Source organism: Nyctibius grandis, chromosome 16 (assembly GCF_013368605.1).
Source record: "Nyctibius grandis isolate bNycGra1 chromosome 16, bNycGra1.pri, whole genome shotgun sequence".
NCBI lineage: Eukaryota > Metazoa > Chordata > Aves > Nyctibiiformes > Nyctibiidae > Nyctibius > Nyctibius grandis.
In genome coordinates, this window is record NC_090673.1 from 4346901 (window position 1) to 4365767 (window position 18867).

Consider the following 18867-nt stretch of genomic DNA (forward strand, 5'->3'; position numbering starts at 1 on the left):
TGGCTCCTGCCTCTGTACCTGCTCACAGAGCACCTACTGCCTCGTTGACACCTATTTAAGTAATGCTCTGAAGGTGAGATTTCCTTGATTACAAAGCAAAAGCCGCTTGCTCTTCCCCCTTCCAGCTTCCCACAGGCGCCCTGGGGAGGGGAACGTGTAAGGGGGGACCATCCAAGAGGGCAACCTCTCCCAGCCCTTCCCCAGAGCGAAGGGGATGAGCTGGGATTTGGTGGGACGCGCTGGGGCTGCGGGTGTCAGGAGGAGGCTGGGATAAGATCGGGGCGGCCCGGGGAGCAGCAAATGGAGGTGTCCTACGTCATCCCGGCCGGGGTGGGAGTCGGGTGCGAGGGGCATGGCCGGAGAACAAAGGCTCGCATTTATTCCTTCCGTCCTTTCACCGACAGCCCCTCGCTGCCTGCCTGCACTGGATTGTTCCTGCATTTTCTCTGCTTCAGCTGTTTACTGGGTCACCCTGGTGCAGACACGCACACAAAGAGCGAGCCGTGGCCGTTCCGGTGCCACCGGCACCGCGAGCCCCTCTCCGGCCCTGGAGCACAGTGGTGGCATTGAACCGGGCTGGGAGAGCGCCCGAGCTTGCCCTGCTCCGGGGTCAGGGTGGGCCAGGGGCATCCGGAGCCCCCCGGGCATCCCCCTCTGCGTACGCTGGGGCGATGGGATTTTGGGGAGGGGGGGCCCAGGAGGTCTGGGCTTGTCAGCTTTGCCCACGGCTTCAATCGCATCAGCTTTAATGGAGGGAATGTAAGTTGACGTAAGGCAGCGTAAACACATGGGTGGACACATTTATTTCACGAGGGCTTATTTTGGTTCAGCTTGTCTAAACTAAGGATGTGTCTGAGCTAAATTGAAATTAACCTTGTTCAAATGGAAACGAAGGGCGACAGAGCAGTTACCGTAAGCCAGGCTGCAGCCAGACAGGGTTGTGGCTTTTGGACAGCCTCCTATTTGTCCACCCCAATCCGTGCACCTTCACAATTACAGAAACTAGGACTCTCTGCTTGCTTTTTCCCCCTCTGCAAGCTGCAGCAGGTGGGTTACTGCACAGGCAGTTATTTACAGCTTATCCAGGCTGCTCGGGAATGGTGTGTGGCAAAACTCCCTGGGAATATTGGCACGGGGCCGGTGGGGTGGTTCAGCATGACATGAGGGGCTGAAAGCCACCTCCTGGGTCTGGGCTGATGTTTTACGCTTGGCAATTGCTGGAGCTGTCATCGTGGCATTGCCCTTTCTGCATATCCCACGTGCTTGGTGTGTGCCCAGGTGTGTGCTTCGTTCCTGTGGGTTGGGTAGGTGCCGGGGGCGAGGGGGAGGTTTGACTAGAGAAACTGGTTTTAGAGCAGCTGATAGTTCTTAAAATTAATTTTTTGGCTGTCTGGACTGTCACATGGGCTACGAGCTGAGAGCAGGAGAATATTTATTCAAGGCTTTGTGTCTCTGAGGATATAAAGACTTTTGGGATGGATGAACTCACTAGCTTGCAGATGCTGATACATGCAAGGGATGAGCATTGCACTGGAGTTGCAACAATGAACAAGTTTTGTGTTCTGGTTAACGTGTGTTAAGGCATAACTGACATTTCAGGAGTTGAGCGTACTAGTTGGTGTCAAGGTACATCAGCTCCCAAGGTGAGCCTAATCGCCATCCCTTTCCAAACACCTATGGCAGTTCTTGCTGTCACAGAAATAACACACCTGGTGCCAAAGGGCCCTGTTTCAGCAGTGGAATCAAGAGAGTAACGCTGGAGCAGGTAGGCTTGGACTGTAACCTCTTTGGGACACACACCCTGTTTTTCTTTGCGTTTGGACAAGGCAGCATAGAGCTGTAGTGTTGCATGTGAGTTACAGGTGCTACTGTACACACACCAGAAAATAACCAATTTTTGAACTTGTTTCTGTTACGCTTCTTGCAGATTTTTCTGTTCCATCTTGGTGAAATACAGACTTTTGTTCTGAGCTGAAATGACTTACTAGGAGACACTCAGTCTTTACTTACCCTTATAGAGCGATATGTATTAATTTTTTATACACCAGTTTTCACCAGTCGTGTCATTCTGGTTTCACTTCCAGTAATCACCCTCCAGGCTGTAGGCAAGTTTGTATAGCGGAGCAATTGCTCTGTAAGCCAAGGCCAGCTGTGTCCCTCGTACGCAAGCCCGACTCTGTGTAGGCGTTGGTGCTGAGCATGGATGCCGCTAAAGCGCACGCCGAAGCGGTCACGAACGCAAAGCTAAGGACTGTGGAGCAAGAGCTGGAACTGCTGTGTCGGCGGGATCTTTTTTCCATGAACTTAGAGAGGAAGCAAAACCTGCTGCACTCAGTTTTCTTCTAACCTTCGTCAGCCTGCGAAGGGAGCCCATCCCAGCACGTGTCCTGGTAGGAAACACAAGGGCAGTTCTGCTTTGGTGGTGCTTTCACATAGGATGCAAGTCTCTTGGTAGAGGTGCTGGTGGTCTTCTGTATTCCTGGGTGTAGGAAACCCAGAGTTTGGAGTTAAAAAGGAATCTCTGACATCTCTGGCACTGCCAGTTGCAGATGGAGTTTGTTTTTCCCTGGGGAGTCCCCGTATCAAGGCTGATCCCCCCACACCTGCATCACCCCCTGCATCAGGGGGCCTGATCCTGCCTCTTAGAAGCTGGGGGGGATGGAGTGAACACAGAGCGTCTTTGCAGATCTTTGACTCTTGGTTTCCAGACCATAAAAAGAGCTAAAAAGTCTGTACATGTGGGAAGGCTCTTAGTTTTCTTTAAAAGCAAAACAAAAGCAAATGGGGGAGGAATCCTGTGTATCTGCTCTGTCTCGTTTTCGGACCCGAGCGCTGAGCTCCTAATCCTCACTCCAGCCACTGACTCACTGCATGCGAGTCACAAGATGCCTTTGTAACCGATCTGCCAGCCGCTGCTTCTCTTCTCCCTAAGCTGCGAGGGTGGAGAAGGCTGCCTTTGAATATTGTCTCTAACCCCTCTGGGTTACGGACACAGGATCAGACCTACCGTCAGCCTCGGGCAGCCCCAGGCCCCGAGGGAGGAGGTATAAAACCCCCACAAGAGGCAGATATGGGGTGATGTGCCCCTTCCCTCTGCCCCGTCCTGTTCCCTGGGAGTGCGTGGTGCTGGGTGATGCACGGCCCCGGGGCTGTTCCCCGTGGGTGCTGGGTGCATCTTGCCATGCTGAAGCACCTGAAGCAGAGCGAGAGCGGAGCTAAGGGTGTCAGGAAGGCCTGGCTGCAGAGCCCCGCAGCTGATGGGGCGAGAACAGGCTCTCAGCTGTCGCCACTATCTTAGTGTCCTGGCAAAAACACCCTCTTTTCATAGTGGGTTTATTTTAGCTTCTGGCCCTTTTTGTGTTCTTTTCCTGTTTCCCTCTTTGTCGTTATGTTTTAATGGGCTGTTGGAATCGGTCCTGGTTCGAGGTGGCTCTGAGCAGGCAGGAAGGAAGGCAGAGAGTGCTGAAAACCCAAAGGAATCATGTCCATCTGCCTCACATCTCTGTGGGGAACAGCGGCTGGGGCCGGGTGCGGCCGAGCTGCGTTCAGGGACTTGAGCTCCATCAGCGGCAACGGTAACACGGCTCGGGGAGAAAGGAGACAGCGGGAGATCAACTTGCCCGAGGCCAGTGTTGGCTGGAGAGAAAAATGGTGCCACCATGGTCATCGCTGGGATGGTGTTTGGGAGCAAGAGAGCTCATGCCCTTGGTGGGGCTGCTAATGCAGAGCACATGCTGTGGATCACTGGGGCAGGCAGGCACCCGCACAGGGCACCTTTTCTCTTCCCGAACACGGGGGATATTCAGCAGCTTCCTCGCCAGCTTTGGGCAGCCTCTGCAGCCTTCCTGAGTGCGGCCGAGGGAAGGAAACTGCCAGTGTGAGGAGCAGCGGGACGATCCCGAGCGGGGGAGCAGCCACCGCCGGGCTTCTTGCCTGGAAGTCCCCGGGAGGAAGGGTGTTGTGCTGCGTGTGCTTATTTTGGATGTGTAGGACAGAAGATACTTCTGCTTTTGCGGTCTTCGTCTTTGGTTCACGGAACTGCAGTTTTTTTCCTTTCACTAGATGGGGGGTGGCTTTTTTTCCTATTTCCTTTTACATAACGTCGTACACGTCAGTTTACATAAGAGGCCCCAAAGTCGCTGCTGTTCATTGCATGGGTTCGGGATTTGCTCCCGAGTGAAACGAAAGTTAACTCGGGGCTTGTGTCAACCATGGAGGACGTGGTCCTTGGTGGAGCTGGTTGCTTTCGTTTCTGGCAAGGCCCATTTCCCGTTGCTGGTGGGAAGGGGTTATTCTGCAAAGGGACTGGGGATTGTGAAGACCAAACCCCCACTTTCGCTTTCTGGCTTTACCAGCTTTCATCAAGCCTGTTCGAAGTTGTGCAAACGTGGAGCTTCAATGAGAAACTCCCGGTGCTGTCTCTGAGGCTCAGCTCTGCCTTTTCTTGTCGTTAACCAGTGAGACTGTTAATTCCCAGCAGACGCAGGTTCCTGGCTTCCCATGGGCAGGGTTAGCGTCTGCTTCTCTCTTGTGGCTGGTAGCAGTGGCCCTTTGAAATCACGGTGCAGAGATACTCTCGGTGCTGTGTTATACCTGTCTGTACAACAGGCACTTTGTGTAGCCCAGCTGGAAGGGAGCAGAGTCACACAAACATCTTGATCTTTAAACCAGCTGTTGTCCAGGGAGCATCAGTAAAAGCACTTTAAGCAGTTTTGCCTCTTCCACGTGTGCTGAAATTAATACCTTTTTCCAATAACAGTTCATTATTTTGTGTCTTTGGAGGCCAGCGCGCTAACCCAGGGCACGTGGGACTAGAGCTCTTAAGACCTGGTAATTGTTGGATAATTGTCTGTGTGTAACGTGCAGGAATGCAGTCATGCTCACACTTAATCCTGTACTTTGCTCCTGTCTTACTAAAACCACTTTTGTGACCGATCTCGAACACTTTCTACAGCGCAGATCCCTAGCCAGTGTTTTGCTTTGCTGTTCGTTTTTCTTTGGCGTTTTCCCCTCCCTTCAGCCGGCGAGAAGAGCTGAAGGCAGATTCCCTGCTGCTCTCTGCCTGGCTCCTGTGAGGGTCCCTCACGCCGCAGCCCTTCCTCCAGGCTCGCAAACCTTGGCTACATCTTAGAGCTCATTATTGAACCTCCGTGTGAAGACGTGGGGTTTGACACCACGCCGTGTACTAGAACATTCACCAGAGAGTAGAGGAGTTTATTGCACGGAGCAGGAATTCCTCCCTGGTGTAGTCACCAACGCTTTGAAGTGTCAGTAGGGAGCTCTTGCTCACGCAGCCCGGGGCTATCTGCAGTTGGAAGAGGCGGCCTCTAAAACCAGGCAAGCCATCTGGTGCAGACCTCCAGTTTCATGTTTCAGGGGATGAACTCCTGCAGAGTTCACTCACGGCTGCTTTTGCAAAAGCCCCCGACTCTGCAGAATTGGGCATCTGATACCCCTAAGTTAAACATGTGGTTTTTCCTTGTGCCACTCCATCGAGAGGCCGTTTTCCTGCTGGATGGAGAGGAACAGGGTTGCACACTGAGCTGGAGGAATCATGGTCGAGTGTTCGTTTTCTGTGTCTTCCCCTTTTTTGGTGCCCATCTGGAAATGCGTTGGGTCTCACTTTCTGGGGTGCTGAGTCCCTTCTGTATGAGGCTGGTGGAAGGTTCAAATGCTGTAACCATCAACGTGCTCAAAGTTGGTGCTTTCACACCAAAGCTTTGCTGAAACTTGTTGCAGCTCTTTAAAGCATTGTCTGGGCCTGTTGGATGCATCTCTTCTGCCAACACGATGCAGCGAGCGGAAGGGACTGTTCATCTGTATCTCTGCCGTGGTGCGGTGCTTGGTTAGTCAGGTTGAACCACTGATAAAGGAGGGTTTCACGTGGGCACTGGGCTGTGGATGTGCTGCCCGAGGCCTGACCCATGTTCCCTTCTGCTACGAGGGGCAGAAAACTCCAGCAGATATGTAGGGCAGGCAAGGGGGAGCGGTAGCTGTTGCAGTAATATTTACCAGCACTTGTCTGTCAGCGTTCTCTAGAGACCATTTTGAAGATGTTCATCTTTGGTTGACTTGCTGGAAATCCTGGTGTGAGCGACAGACTTGGGATTGCAGCGTTCTCGGTGGCCGGCATGTACGTAAGCCACAGGTCAAGGTTTTGTGTCTCTCCCAGCCCTGCTCCCACCCCGTGTCTCCTCATCGTGCGTTTGGTGCAGGTGTTGGAGTGGGACTTCACCGGCTCCGTCCTACTGCTGCTTTTTTGCTTCGTTGGTTTTTAACCAACATGTGCGGAATGCACAATCAGCATCTTGGAGAAGCAGCGGTAGGAAACAGGAAGCTCACGCAGAATATAAATAGCCAAATTTTAAAAAGTACCAGTGTAGCAGTTCCCTTGGCTCTTGGTGTGAGCCTGGCTGAAGAGTGCTGGGAAGCTGCGTACTTCGTGTGTGGTTTGCAAAGCGGGAACTTTGGGGGATATCGCACAAGTCAGCAAGACAAAAAATGAATGAATCGAACAGTCTTGAATTTGGGAAGGAAGTGAAATTTGCTTCTACGCACATCAAAATTGGGTGCGTCCTCTGCACGTGTCACGAAATAGGGTGAACTCTCCTGCACCGTTATGGCAATATTTTCCACTGTAGTTGCACAGCAGCTGCCAATGATTCATGGATTGATGCTGGGACATTTTGTCCTCCCGTATGATTTGATTTCTTTATTAATTTAATTGCATCTCAACAAGCATCTGATTTTTGTTGATATTTGTGTCTGGGGTTTATAACTGCCCAGCCACATTTCATTTCTGGGTTAGACTGTCCGGGCGTCTGGTCCTGCTGGACTCGGAGCTTTCCTCCAGCCCAAAGGCAGCACAGCTGGGAGATACACGGGGTAGGGCTGGTCTGCAGGTTGGGTGATAAAGACTGGGAGATAGCCCAGGAGAGCTGATGTGAAGCACCCTTGGTAGTGATTCCCCCTTCTCTGTCACTGCCCCTTGGGGTCGGGGGGACTCACCTGGTGTAGGAGCACCTCGTTCCTGTGAGCTTTTGGTGGAGAGAGGGAGAGGTGATGGGGGAGAAGCCCAGCTCTCTCGGCTGCTGTTGCCTTTAGCTGCGTACCAAGCTCACCTTCCCCTCGCTGATGTGTTTAAATGGCTTCATCTTCCCTGCACCGTGGTCATGGGTGGCCACGCTGGTGGGGCTCCCAGCGCGGACGTGACGTGGGGCTGCAGAGGAGCGGGGAGGCAGGGTGGGCTCAGGGGCTTGTTCGTGCCTCTGTTGGTGTTCGGGCTGTGTGTGCCGACCACGAGGGCTCAGGGCCGCCAGCCTGCCTGGGGCAGCGAGGCTGGGGGGAACCTTGGCTCAGATCTGTGCTACCCCCAGCAGCCAGCATCCTCAGCCCGGGAGGTTTATTGCGGCAGGAGGGAGAGGCGTTTTCATGTCACGCTGTGTAGGAAGGCACAGGGCACGCCGTGTTGGTGGGTGAGTGCCTTTTCCGTCCTTGAAATTCAGACCTGTTTGTACTTAAACATGAATTTATGCCATAATTTATCCCAGACCATAGAACAAGAGAGGGACTGACTCAGGTGTCTGGAATGACGTCTGTCTGTCCGCTGCTTTGTGCGGGTGCTGCCAGGGTTGCTCTGGAAGGCAGTGAATCCCGGGTAAGACTCCTGATGTTCACGGCACAGCCGAAGTCAGGAGCCTCACAACCCCTCGAGCTTCAGCAAACGAAACCTTTCCATAGTCTGGCATGAAGTGAGAAGAGCAGGTTCAGCAGAAAGCGAGGAAGAAGTGCAGTAACCCTGCCTGGGGGGATTCTCCGTCCTCATTCATTACAACCATGAACCAGAGGCTTTTTAAAGTTCTCCCCTTACTCTTTGAGCTGGCTGTGGTTCCCTGCCTTGGTTCCTCGCTAATAACAAGGGTTATTACTTGAGCAGGGTACGGTGACAGCGCAGTGACCGCTGCTGCGATGGTGGTGATGAAGGATGGGGGATAAAGAGCGCGTTAGGTGCACGTTCGATACGTCAGCTCAGGGTCGTGTTCGGCGCGTTCTGCTCAGCATCTCCCAGGATGTGCAGCATTGTCTGAAGCCGGGGCCCTGGGTACAAACCTTCCCGTGTCCGTGGGGAGTGGGTTGGGAGGAGGATTTTTCTCCTCCCCGGTGAGTCCTGCATGGTTGCCATTGCTCAGGGGTTTTTGTGCTCCCGAGAGGCAGATTGCAGGGAAAGCCGTGGGCTGGCTCTGGCCCCTGGCTAGCAGCGTGTTACACAAGGGGCACTTGTCCCCGAGCCCCCGTGCCTGGTCACCTCCCCCTGCTAACCGGCTTACTGCTTTCGGGCATTCTCCCCATCTGCTGAGCAGTGGGTTTTGTGTGTTACACCGTGTGCTGCCATTTGGCATGGGGGATGGAGGGCAGGGGAGATCCCCGCGGTGTTTAAAGGGATCTGAATAAATCCTCTTAAGAGAGGCGCTGACTCAGCAGAGCGCGGTGAGAGCGGAGGAGGAGAAGGAACCGAATTATCCACGTGGGGCTGGAGCTGCCGCCGAGCCCCGTGCTGGCACATGGGGCTGGGGGAGCTGGGGCAGGCGTGTGCCTGGGGACCCACCCCAAGAAGCATCCCCTCTTTCCTCACCACATTTTGGATGGTCTCCATCTCTCCAGAGCAGTGTGAGCCTCGTAGCTGGGTCGGGCTGTGGCTCGGAGGTGCCTGTCCCCAGGGGTGCAGGGACCTGTCCCAGCTGTGCCCGAGCCCACCCTGGTGCAGCTGTGGTTTGCAGAAGGGCTGAGGTGCAGAGGCAGGGGACACGGAGCAGAGCGAGAGCAACTTCCCCAAGTCTTGGCTCTGCCTGTGTGCAGGCTCGGGTGGCCCCAGGGATAAGCTGGCCAGGGAGGCTGGTGTCGCCTGGTTTGCATTTCTGAGCAGGCAAGGGAGGCTCTCGCTGCCTGCCGGCTGTTGCCTTTGGCTTGCTGAGATGCCTCGTACGAGCCCACAAGAGCATCTCTGCCACGCTTCGCCCTCCTTATCTCACGGTGTATCTTGTCTTCCCGTGCAGAGCTCCACACAGGAGATCGGAGAAGAGCTGGAGGATGGTGTGATCTACAGCATATCGCTCCGGAAAGTGCAGCTCCATCACACGGCCAACAAAGGGCAGCGATGGCTGGGGGTAAGCTGGGGGCTCCACCAGCCTCCTGCCACGGGGGGTTTTCAGATGCTTCCCTGCCAGAGACATAGTGACCTGATGTCAGGGCTTGGCAGGGTCGATGCCAGCCCATGTCCTGCCCTGTTCTTGCTCCCCCATATGCTCCTGTCCACGGGGCTACTTCCAAGCCTTATCTGGGAATCGTGTATTTATTTGGGAGCTGGGGCACGGGAGCATCTGCTGGCCTCTGCCCCGCAGCAAGGGCCACGGGGGAAACAATCTGAAGCCCCGTTTTGCAAAATAGGGCAACCCTGATTTGCATCTAGATTTTGGCAACCTTGAGGCCTTTCCTGCCATTTCCCAAAAGCTCAAGTCTTCTCAGCTGAGTTGCTGGTATTTGGTGTCAGAGGAGACCCAGCTGCCCTTTCCCCAGGCCTGTCATGAGAGCCTCGGGCACTGCGGGGGGTCCGTGGTCCCAGCCTAGACCCAAAAGCAGCTTGTGAAGCTGGTGGGACCACGTTGCACTTGAACATATCTGTCTTCATCCAGCCCACTGACTTCTGCTCTTGTCCCAGCAGTTTGAGAACGAGTCAGCCTTAAACCTCTACGAGACGTGTAAGGTGCGGACGATAAAAGCTGGGACCTTGGAGAAGCTGGTGGAGTACCTGGTCTCAGCCTTCAAGGGCAATGACTCCACCTACGTCACCATCTTCCTGTGTACTTACCGGGCATTTGCCACCACCAAACAAGTGCTGGACCTGCTGCTTAACAGGTGAGGCTGCCCTGAGCCCCAAAACACAGCTGGGGGTGGCCAGTGTCTGAGCCCCCTTGGCTAGGAGAGCCCCAGCATCTTCTGCTGCCATGCCTTTGGAGGGCTGATGGGCTTCACCCAACCCCATCAGCGTAAAGATTTTGGGGCAGGGCAGGGGGGACACAACTTCCCAGTGAGCTGGAGCCCTACCAGCTGGTACGCTGCTGCGAGAAGAGGCAGCACTGAGACACAGCTGAGCCCAGGATGCTCACTGCCTCCTCGCTGTGCCCCACCAGGTACGGCAAACTCCACGCGCAGGCGAACGGCGACCACGCCAGGCACGCTGTGGACGAGAGGACGGAGCTGAAGAAGTAAGTCTGAACGAGGCACGGGTGGCTCTGGTGATGGCTCTTTGGTTCTCGTACAAAGGCATGCGTTGTCCCAGGGGTGCTCCTGGTGCCTGGGGCTCGTGGGGGTGCACACGCGTTTCTCCTGGCATCCGATTCTCACGCAGGCTTGCCTGTGTTTCCCCCCTCCCCGCAGCACCATCTCCTCCATCCTGGGCGCCTGGCTGGACCAGTACTCAGAGGACTTCCGCAAGCCCCCGGACTTCACCTGCCTCAAGCAGCTCATCTCCTACGTGCGCCACAACATCCCTGGCTCGGACCTGGAGCGCCGAGCCCGCATCCTGCTGGCCCAGTTCCAGCAGCAAGAGCAGAGCGAGCCCGAAGTGGAAGGTGGGGTCCTTCCCCTGCTTGCGGGGGGTCGTTTGGGGCTGCGGAGGGAAGAGGGTGCTACTGGTTGGCATCAAGGGTCTCCAAAACCTTGGGTCTTGCCATGTGGTTGAACCTCCACAAACCCTGCCTGCATTTACATGGAGGCACACCAGGAAGCTAACCCAACTGCACCAGAAGTGGGATTTCTAAGTGGATTAGCTAATCTGCCTTTAATCCTCTGCGGACACTTGTGTCCAGGTTTAAAATGACTGTCCTTTTATCTGAGCCTCGTTTCGCGAGGCGTGAAGTCAGATGGGAATTAAGAGCCGGGGAGGTGGGATGTGGGTGTCCACAGGGGGCTGGTGCGGGTCAGTGTGGGCCCCGGCTCGCGGCACCGCTGCTGTGCTCAGCTTCGCGCCGTCTCCCGCAGCTGTGGACCACGGCGGCTGCACCTTCCAGCTGGTGGAGGAGAACGGGGTCGGGGACGGGAAGCCAGATTTCCTCTCCTTCTCCCCAGAGATGGTGGCAGAGCAGTTCACGCTGATGGATGCTGTGAGTATTCATTCAACAGCCGGGTCGATGGTGCTCTGCCTGTCTGCAACCTGCTGCTCTGGGCACAGGCCTGTCTCTTCCCTTCCACCTTTTCCTCCAGGTCTGTTCCCAGGGACCCCAAAGAGACTCATCTCCATCCCTTTATCTTCCAGGAGCTGTTTAAGAAGGTGGTGCCTTACCACTGCCTGGGCTGCATCTGGTCCCAGCGAGACAAGAAGGGCAAAGAGCACCTGGCGCCCACCATCCGTGCCACGGTCTCGCAGTTCAATAGCGTGGCCAACTGTGTCATCGTCACGTGTCTCGGAGACCGGTCCCTGAAGCCACAGCAGAGGGCTAAAGTGGTGGAGCGGTGGATCGAAGTGGCTCGGGTAGGACAGCTTGCCATCCCCCTCACCTCCCACCTCTGCCCAAGGGCTGAGGTTTTGCAGTGTGTGAATCCCTGGGCTTTCTTTAACACTGAGTCCTCTCATCTCCTTGTCTGCCCCCAGGAGTGCCGCATCCTGAAGAACTTCTCCTCCCTCCGAGCCATCCTCTCGGCTCTGCAGTGCAACGCCGTTCACCGGCTGAAGAAGACGTGGGACGAGGTCCTGCGGTAAGCAGCGCCTGCGGGGAGGTTTCAGGGGGGAGGTTGTGCTGCGGCTGTGGCCCTTGAATGTGTAGATGGGATCATCTCTGCTCCAGCATTGCCTCTTGGAGTGTGCCCAAACCCCAGGGACCAGCATAAGGTGTCTGGGACCTAAGGAGGGTGAGGAAATAAAAGCACCATCACCTCCTCCTCCTTTCCATGCAAAACACCCTGAAATAGCCCCCAAACAGCAAGGCCCTGCTTGAGCTGTGAGCATTGCAGGGGTCCTTCGGGTGAGATAAGAGAGCCCAAGGGGGAGACCCCAGGGTGGCACCATTGCTGACTTCCCCCCGTGTTTCTCCTTGAGCAGGGAGAGCTTCCGCACTTTCCACGAGCTCTCCGAGATCTTCTCTGACGAGAACAACCACTCGCTGAGCCGGGAGCTGCTCATCAAGGTACGGGGAAGCGGCACTCATGTCCCCTTGTCTCTGGCAGGGAGCTCGGGCTGATGCTGGCGGAAGTTCCCAGGGTGTTCAGCCTCCAGGCTAAAGCCCTGGCAGCGCTGCTGGGGTTGCAGGTGCAGGCAGGAGGGTCTGAGGAGCAGGCAGGGGTTTCAGACCAGGCTGGGCTTTCTGCTTCTCCACCCAAAAGTCATTGCCTGAACCTTGCCGGGCCATTCAGTGAGCAGAGATAAGCAGCAGGGCAGGATCCAGGGCACCAGGTGATGGCTTTTCCCCAGAGGCAGCCATGTTTTAACAGCCTGGTGCAAAGTCCTCTTGATTTCAGGTGGGGTTTTAGGGTTTGTGAAAGGCTGCAGCAAAAATGTCCTTCTTCCCCGGGGAGCCTCTCCACAGCTTCCCAGCTTAGCTCCAGTTTGGGGGCTGAGAGGACACGAAATGCAAAAGGGAACAAAACATCCCATTGAGGAGCTATTTACACAGCGGGAGCAGCAGTTCCTGTTCACTGAGCCTCTCCTCCCTGTGAGCCATGACAAAGCTCAGCTGAGATTTCCTCCTCTTCCCCTCATCCCTCTTTCCCTCTCCAGGGAAAGTTGTACCAGTAAAAGCAGGGGTGAATTGTAGCTCAGCTGTTAGTGCAGTTTCCCACCCACGCTGATCCCCACCTCTCCCCACCACCCAGGAGGGCACGTCCAAATTCGCCACCTTGGAGATCAACCCGAAGAGGGCTCAGAAGCGGCAGCAGCAGCAGCGAGAGATGGTGAGTCTGGCATGGCTGCCCCCATGCCCCCTCCCCAGCAGCTGCCCGGGCTGGTCCCAGCTTTCTGCTGACCCCGCTGTCCCTTGCTGTCCCCACAGGGCGTGATGCAGGGCACCATTCCCTACCTTGGCACCTTCCTCACGGACCTGGTGATGCTCGACACCGCCATGAAGGATTTCCTGGACGTATGAACCTCCATTTCTATCCTCTTTTTTTTTTTTTCTCTCTGCGCAGACCCCAGAGCCTGAGCTGATAAATGGAGAGCTGGTCCCCCACGCGTCCTGTATCCCTCACTGCACCCTGTGTGTCCCGTGTCCCTCCCTGCACCCTGTGCATCCTGTATCAGACACTGCACCCTGTGCATCCTATATCCCATGGACGTGGGCTGCTCCCGCGCTGCCCCTCGGCAGGGACACCTGCGCTGCAGTGGCAGCAAGCCACGGGTCAGGGAGGGATGGGAGCAATTTTTTTCTGCCTGTTCCACACTGACATTTGGCTCCTTTTTTTTCCAGGGTGGGCTGATCAACTTTGAGAAGAGAAGGAAGGTGAGAGCTTTGCCCTGGCAGGAGCACAGCGGGGTGGAGGGAGGACGCTGACTTGGTGCAAGCACGGGCTGTGCCAGTCACTTTGGGGTTGATCCCTCTCCTTTTTTGTTGTCATATTCTTCATTTTTGGGGAGGGAGATTCTGGTCCTTTGTATCTGTCTCAGTGTGCGGGGCTGGGCTGTTCGTGGAGGAGGCTGGGGCTGGCAAACAGATCTGGTCTCACGGCCTCTGTTTGCTCCAGGAGTTTGAAGTCATTGCCCAGATCAAGCTGCTTCAGTCGGCCTGCAACAACTACAGCTTCACGCAGGAGGACCAGTTCGTGGAGTGGTTCCACAGCCTGGAGCGGCTCAGCGAGGCAGAGAGGTGAGCACGAGCAGGGTCTGGGGCCGTGCTGCTGCCGGAGCGCCCAGAGGTCCCACCGCTCATCTCCAGCTGCTGAGCAGCAGCTGCCTCAAGCCCCACTCCCTGCTCTGCCTCCCTCGCCCTGCCAGCACGGTGCTCGCCGCAGCCACGGCAGCACACAGAGCTCAAACCCTCGTCTCTCCTCTCCCAGCTACGCGCTGTCGTGCGAGATCGAGCCGCTGTCCGAGTCAGCCAGCAACACGTTGAAGGCGAAGAAAAACACGGGCATCATCAAGCGATGGAGCGAGTGAGTCTGCTCATCCCCGGGGGGCTGCGGGGTGGAGGCAGGGGCCAGTGCAGGGCGACTCCGGCTGAGGATTGCAGGGCACTGGGCTGGGGTGGCCGCTGTCCTGCCAGCCAAACGCACCCTCGCCCTGCTCCATTCTCACCTGCCCCACGTCTCTCCTGGCAGCCGGCAGCCGCCGAGCACCGAGCCCTGCGCCAGCGGCAGCTCCCACTCAAAATCCTTCGACCAGCTCAAGTGTGGGCAGTACCTGTGCAGCGGGGACACCACCGACTCCGTGAGCGTCACCTCCGCCGGCTCCAGCAGCTCTGACGTGGAGGAGATCAACATCAGCTTCATCCCCGAGTCCCCCGACTGCCAGGAGAAGAAGGTACGGGGCAGGTCGCGGGGTCAGGAGGCAGGTGCAGCCATCATGTGGGGACTGCCCCAGCTCTGCCCCAGCGCTGGGGCTGGGGGGAGTGGAGGGGGGGTCCTGGGGGAGTGTGGGGGTGTCCTGGGGGCTGTTCCTGACCCGCCGGGGCCAGGGAGAACCCTGCCCTTTGCCGCTCCGGCAGCGTGGCAGGGCTCTCGTGCCTGCGGCAGCTGTAGTCGTGTCGGTCCCCCATTGTCACAGGTCAGTGAGATCCCTCTGGCCTCCCTCCCCCAGCGCTGGTACGCCCCGTCTGTGGCCGATGGAGAAGCTAAACCCACTGTGTCCTCCGCATCCCCTCTCCTCCCTGCCCTCCAGTTCTGGGAATCCACCTCCCTCTCCTCCCTGGACACATCAGGCATCGGCTCGGGCTCCAGCAGTGCCTCATCCTCTTCCGTCTCCTCCACGCCGGTGACGGCCTCCCGCACCCACAAGCGTTCGGTCTCCGGCATCTCCAGCTACTCCTCCCTCTCGCTGCCCCTCTATAACCAGCAGGTCGACGACTGCTGCATCATCCGCGTCAGCCTGGCCGTGGACAATGGCAACATGTACAAGAGCATCCTGGTTAGTGCGGGGCACCCGCGGTGACGCCGAGGAGGGGTGGCTCGCCCCGCTCGGATGGGGGCATGGCCCATTTTGGGAGGAGATGGTGGTGGGAGGCTTTGCAGGGTTCTGTACCCCCTGGGTTAATAACGCTCTGCGCTCACAGGTGACGAGTCAGGATAAGACCCCAGTCGTTATTCGTAAGGCCATGGCCAAACACAACTTGGACGGGGACCGGCCTGAAGACTACGAGCTTGTTCAGATCATCTCAGAGGAGAGAGGTGTGTGCTGGGGTGTGGGGACTTTCCTGGGGGCTGCGTCCCTGGCCAGCTACACAGCCCTGCAGCCTGCACAGCACTGGGTCAGAGCTGAGCTGGGAGGTGACAGCAGAGGGGTCCCAGCACGTGGGGACAACTCTCAGCCCCACTCTGGGCCCCTTTCCGGGAAAGGGTGCCCGACTGACCCCCATCCTTGGTCACTTCCAGAGCTGAAGATCCCCGACAACGCCAACGTCTTCTACGCCATGAACTCTGCTGCCAACTACGACTTCGTGCTGAAGAAGCGGGGCTTCTCCAAGGGGGTGAAGATCAAGCACGGCTCCAGCTCCACCCTGCCCAGGATGAAGCAGAAAGGCCTGAAGATCGCCAAAGGCATCTTCTAGCCTCAGCCCCGCTGCCACCCATCACCGACGGGGCCTTGGGGGCAGGCTGCTCCGGGGGCTTGGCTGCGGCCGGTCCTTGTGCCGCCCGGCTGGGTGAGAGGAGCGACCCTCGCCCGCGGGGGACGGCCGGGCATCTCCCTCCCGCACCGAGAGCTGGGGCTCTGTGGCAACGGGTGTCGGCCTCCGCCTCTCTCTGCACAAGCTCCTGTTTCAATCAGGTCTTTTTTTTTCTACACAGGAAGGCAGCAGGGGGGGATATCTCTGTTTTTCTTTTTTTTTTTAACCTTCCACGGTGCAACACTAGTCCAGCTGCCAGCCAGCCCAGAGCTGGAGCCCGCCTCTGCCGTAGGTGCCTTGTGTCCGAGCGAGCCGGGGAGCGGTGACTCGCAGAGGGGCCGTTTGCAAGGAGCAGAGCACAAGCCATCGCCCCGGGGCTGCAAAGCCTCCCCCAGGGTGGGGTGCTCTCCTTCCTGGCGTTGCTTTACCTCCATGTCCTTCCTCCCCGGAATAACTGGCATTGCCACCGTTGCGCATCTCTGCCTGTCCTTCCTTCCCTTGGGAGAAGCCATGGACACCCCAGGCTGGGAGGGGAGCTGGAAAGGATGCAGCCCCACATCGGAGCCCCGTGGAGGAGGGCTGTGTCCATGCCATGATGGAGTGGGCGCCTCGTGCTCTGGACAACTGGAAGCCCATGTGGTCTCGCTCCTCTTCCCGATCCAGCATGTCCTCTGGCCAGACTTCGACAGCCCACGTTCAAACCTGCACCAAAGATCAAACGCCAGTGTCTCTTCTACCGGTGGGGGAAGCTTTGCGCCGTGCCCCCAGCGCTGCCAGCCTAACGAGGAGGAGGAGGAGAGCGAATTTCTGTCTGAACTTGTGTAAATAGAGACCTTTGGTCTGCACGGGCGGGCAAGGAGCCGGAGAGCTCGGGGTGCCCCGGCTGCCACCGCCTGACCCACAGAAAGTGCCACTCACCTTGGGCTTTAACCAGACTTTTTCAAACACTGACCATGGGAGAAGCAGCAATGAGACTTTTTTTGTATAAAACAAAAAAGTTTACTGATTTTTTTTTTTTTTTTGCAATATTTATTGGTTGTAAATAGAAGAGATGAACTTGTACATTTTACTAATCCAGCCTCCCCCTGCCCTGCAGCCCAGTCCCTCTCCTCTCCCCACCCTGGTATTTAAGGCTGCTGGGAGGCACAGTGGCAGCAGCAGCGTCGCTCTGCTGTGCTTGTGTGGCGCAGACTCCGAGCCACCCCCTCCTTTCTCTACCACTTGTTGCTCGAGCAGGGGCATAGATGCTTGTTTTAATCATTGTAGGAAACACTAACCAAAGGGGGACCTTTTTTTTGCTCTTGGCTCCATCTCTTTTTTTTATTTTTTATTTTTTTAAGCGCTTCCTGCCAGCAGGTCTTTTCTGTTTCCCATCTGTCCGTGCTGCCGGGCGGGCGCAGCACCTTCCCCAGCTCCAGGAGCGGGGCCTGGGGATGCAGCCAACGCTGCACGGCCACGCTCGGGGGGCCAGGGCTGGTGGCAGGAGCTGGGCTGTGGGCCCCTGGCACCAGGTGGGGAAGAGGCTGTTTGGGTGTGAGTGTGGCCGGCACGGAGCTCTGCCAGCCCCGTGTCCCCTCGGGTGGCATCGCCCATCACTGCACATGATGGGAGCCCCCAGCTCCCTGACGCAGGGGCAGCCTCCTGCCTCCCACCCTGCCCAGAGCCCGGCACCAGCACCCCAGGGTCTTCCCTCTGCTCTGCGCCTGCCAACTCCTGCCCACCCTGGGGCCATGCTGGCCCCCCCTGTCCCCCTCCCGCCGCTGTCCCCCAGCAGCCCAGCGTCACCGGAGGGACTGGCTGTACCATATGTATTTTGTACGACTTCAATGAAGGAGCACACTGCCTGGTGTGACTTGTACACAGCAATGTAATTAGTCTTTGCAATAAAATACTGATGCTCAAATGTTTCTGCCCCATGGCAGGGCTTGTCCTGTCCTCCTTCCCCAAGATGCCGGCACGTTCCTGGAGAAAGAGGAGTGGACCTGACTGTGGAGGAGGCGGCACTTGCGTCTGTCATTCGTACCTTATGGTAACTGCTCAGTTGAGCTTTGTGTTGTGTTTGAAGTAAGATACAGGCTTTTTGTTTGAGGGACCAGTACCCAATTTTCAAATGAACCCTATTCATTTGAACCTGCGAGTTGTTGGGACTGTTTTATTTTCCGGTTGCATTAATGGGATGTCCAATTTACTGGTTTTACTCTTTTTGATATAAGCAATGGCTTGAAGAGCAGGTGCAATGGTTGGTCCTTACAGTGTGGGGACAGTGGTCTGCCTTGGTTTGAGGCATCGTTCCTTTGGCGCTCAAGGGCTCACTCCCTAGCAGGGCCAGCATGTTTATTTTCTAATTGCACAGACATTAGTGGAGATCGCTTGGATGGTGTCATGATTTTGAGCGTGGGTATTAAAGACACAGCTGTACTATCCAGAATTTCTCTGTGCCTTTGGCTACGTAGATTAATTTAAAGCCTGAGCTTTTGGAAATGAAGGGATCGTGTTGTACAGACAGGGCTGGTAATGCTGTTACCTGCTCAGGCAGAATTAAACATCCAGATCTCTGCAGTCTTCCCAGATAAGAGGAATTTTGAAAATGGCTGGGAAATAAATGAACTCTGGCACAAGTGGTTTCTGGCTGCTTTGGCCTTGGGCCTCCTGCTGAGAGAGCTTGACTTCAGGTGTTTTTCCTAGCATTTCTATGTGTTTATTCTTGGTGCCTGCTAGTACCTGAGCACGTGTTCTTACCCAGCAGTGGTATGTCCTCTGCATCTCTCCTTTTTCTTTAGTGTCCTGTTGCATTGCATTGAGAAGGGTAAGTCTGTAGCACAGCCCCTCATGCCTCTGGATTCCCACGGTGCCAGGATCTAGACCTTACCCTGGCTAGAGGTGTGCCCCCAGCCACCGATCGATCAATGCACGGCCCCCATTATAAAGTCTTAAAGCCATCAGAAATGCCTTTGTACTGACTGTTACAACCCCTGCTCCCCCGAGGCAGCAGGAGGGCTCCTGGACACATACGTGTGTATGTAGGTGTATATATGCACAGGAGCTGCATTTGAGGGCTGGCTCC

The 18867-nt window shown here is 56.4% G+C and overlaps 1 protein-coding gene across 5 annotated transcripts in view; it reads left to right on the top strand.

Moving 5' to 3' along the window:
- RALGDS (ral guanine nucleotide dissociation stimulator) overlaps positions 1–17696 on the top strand; it is a 68255-nt gene extending 50559 nt beyond the window's left edge. For 3 of the 5 annotated variants that reach the window (XM_068413927.1, XM_068413926.1, XM_068413923.1), the window contains exons 2-18: positions 9054–9164; positions 9719–9912; positions 10188–10262; positions 10435–10628; positions 11038–11159; positions 11312–11527; positions 11648–11751; positions 12095–12179; positions 12865–12942; positions 13041–13127; positions 13455–13487; positions 13729–13850; positions 14041–14136; positions 14302–14503; positions 14747–15106; positions 15252–15366; positions 15571–17696. In XM_068413927.1, coding sequence (XP_068270028.1) covers positions 9054–9164; positions 9719–9912; positions 10188–10262; positions 10435–10628; positions 11038–11159; positions 11312–11527; positions 11648–11751; positions 12095–12179; positions 12865–12942; positions 13041–13127; positions 13455–13487; positions 13729–13850; positions 14041–14136; positions 14302–14503; positions 14747–15106; positions 15252–15366; positions 15571–15746 — 2370 coding nt within the window. In that variant the 3' untranslated portion in view covers positions 15747–17696. The remainder of the gene's footprint in view (positions 1–9053; positions 9165–9718; positions 9913–10187; positions 10263–10434; positions 10629–11037; positions 11160–11311; positions 11528–11647; positions 11752–12094; positions 12180–12864; positions 12943–13040; positions 13128–13454; positions 13488–13728; positions 13851–14040; positions 14137–14301; positions 14504–14746; positions 15107–15251; positions 15367–15570) is intronic. The other 2 variants (XM_068413925.1, XM_068413928.1) reach the window with 2 other exon arrangements.
- Positions 17697–18867: the final 1171 nt, after the last annotated feature.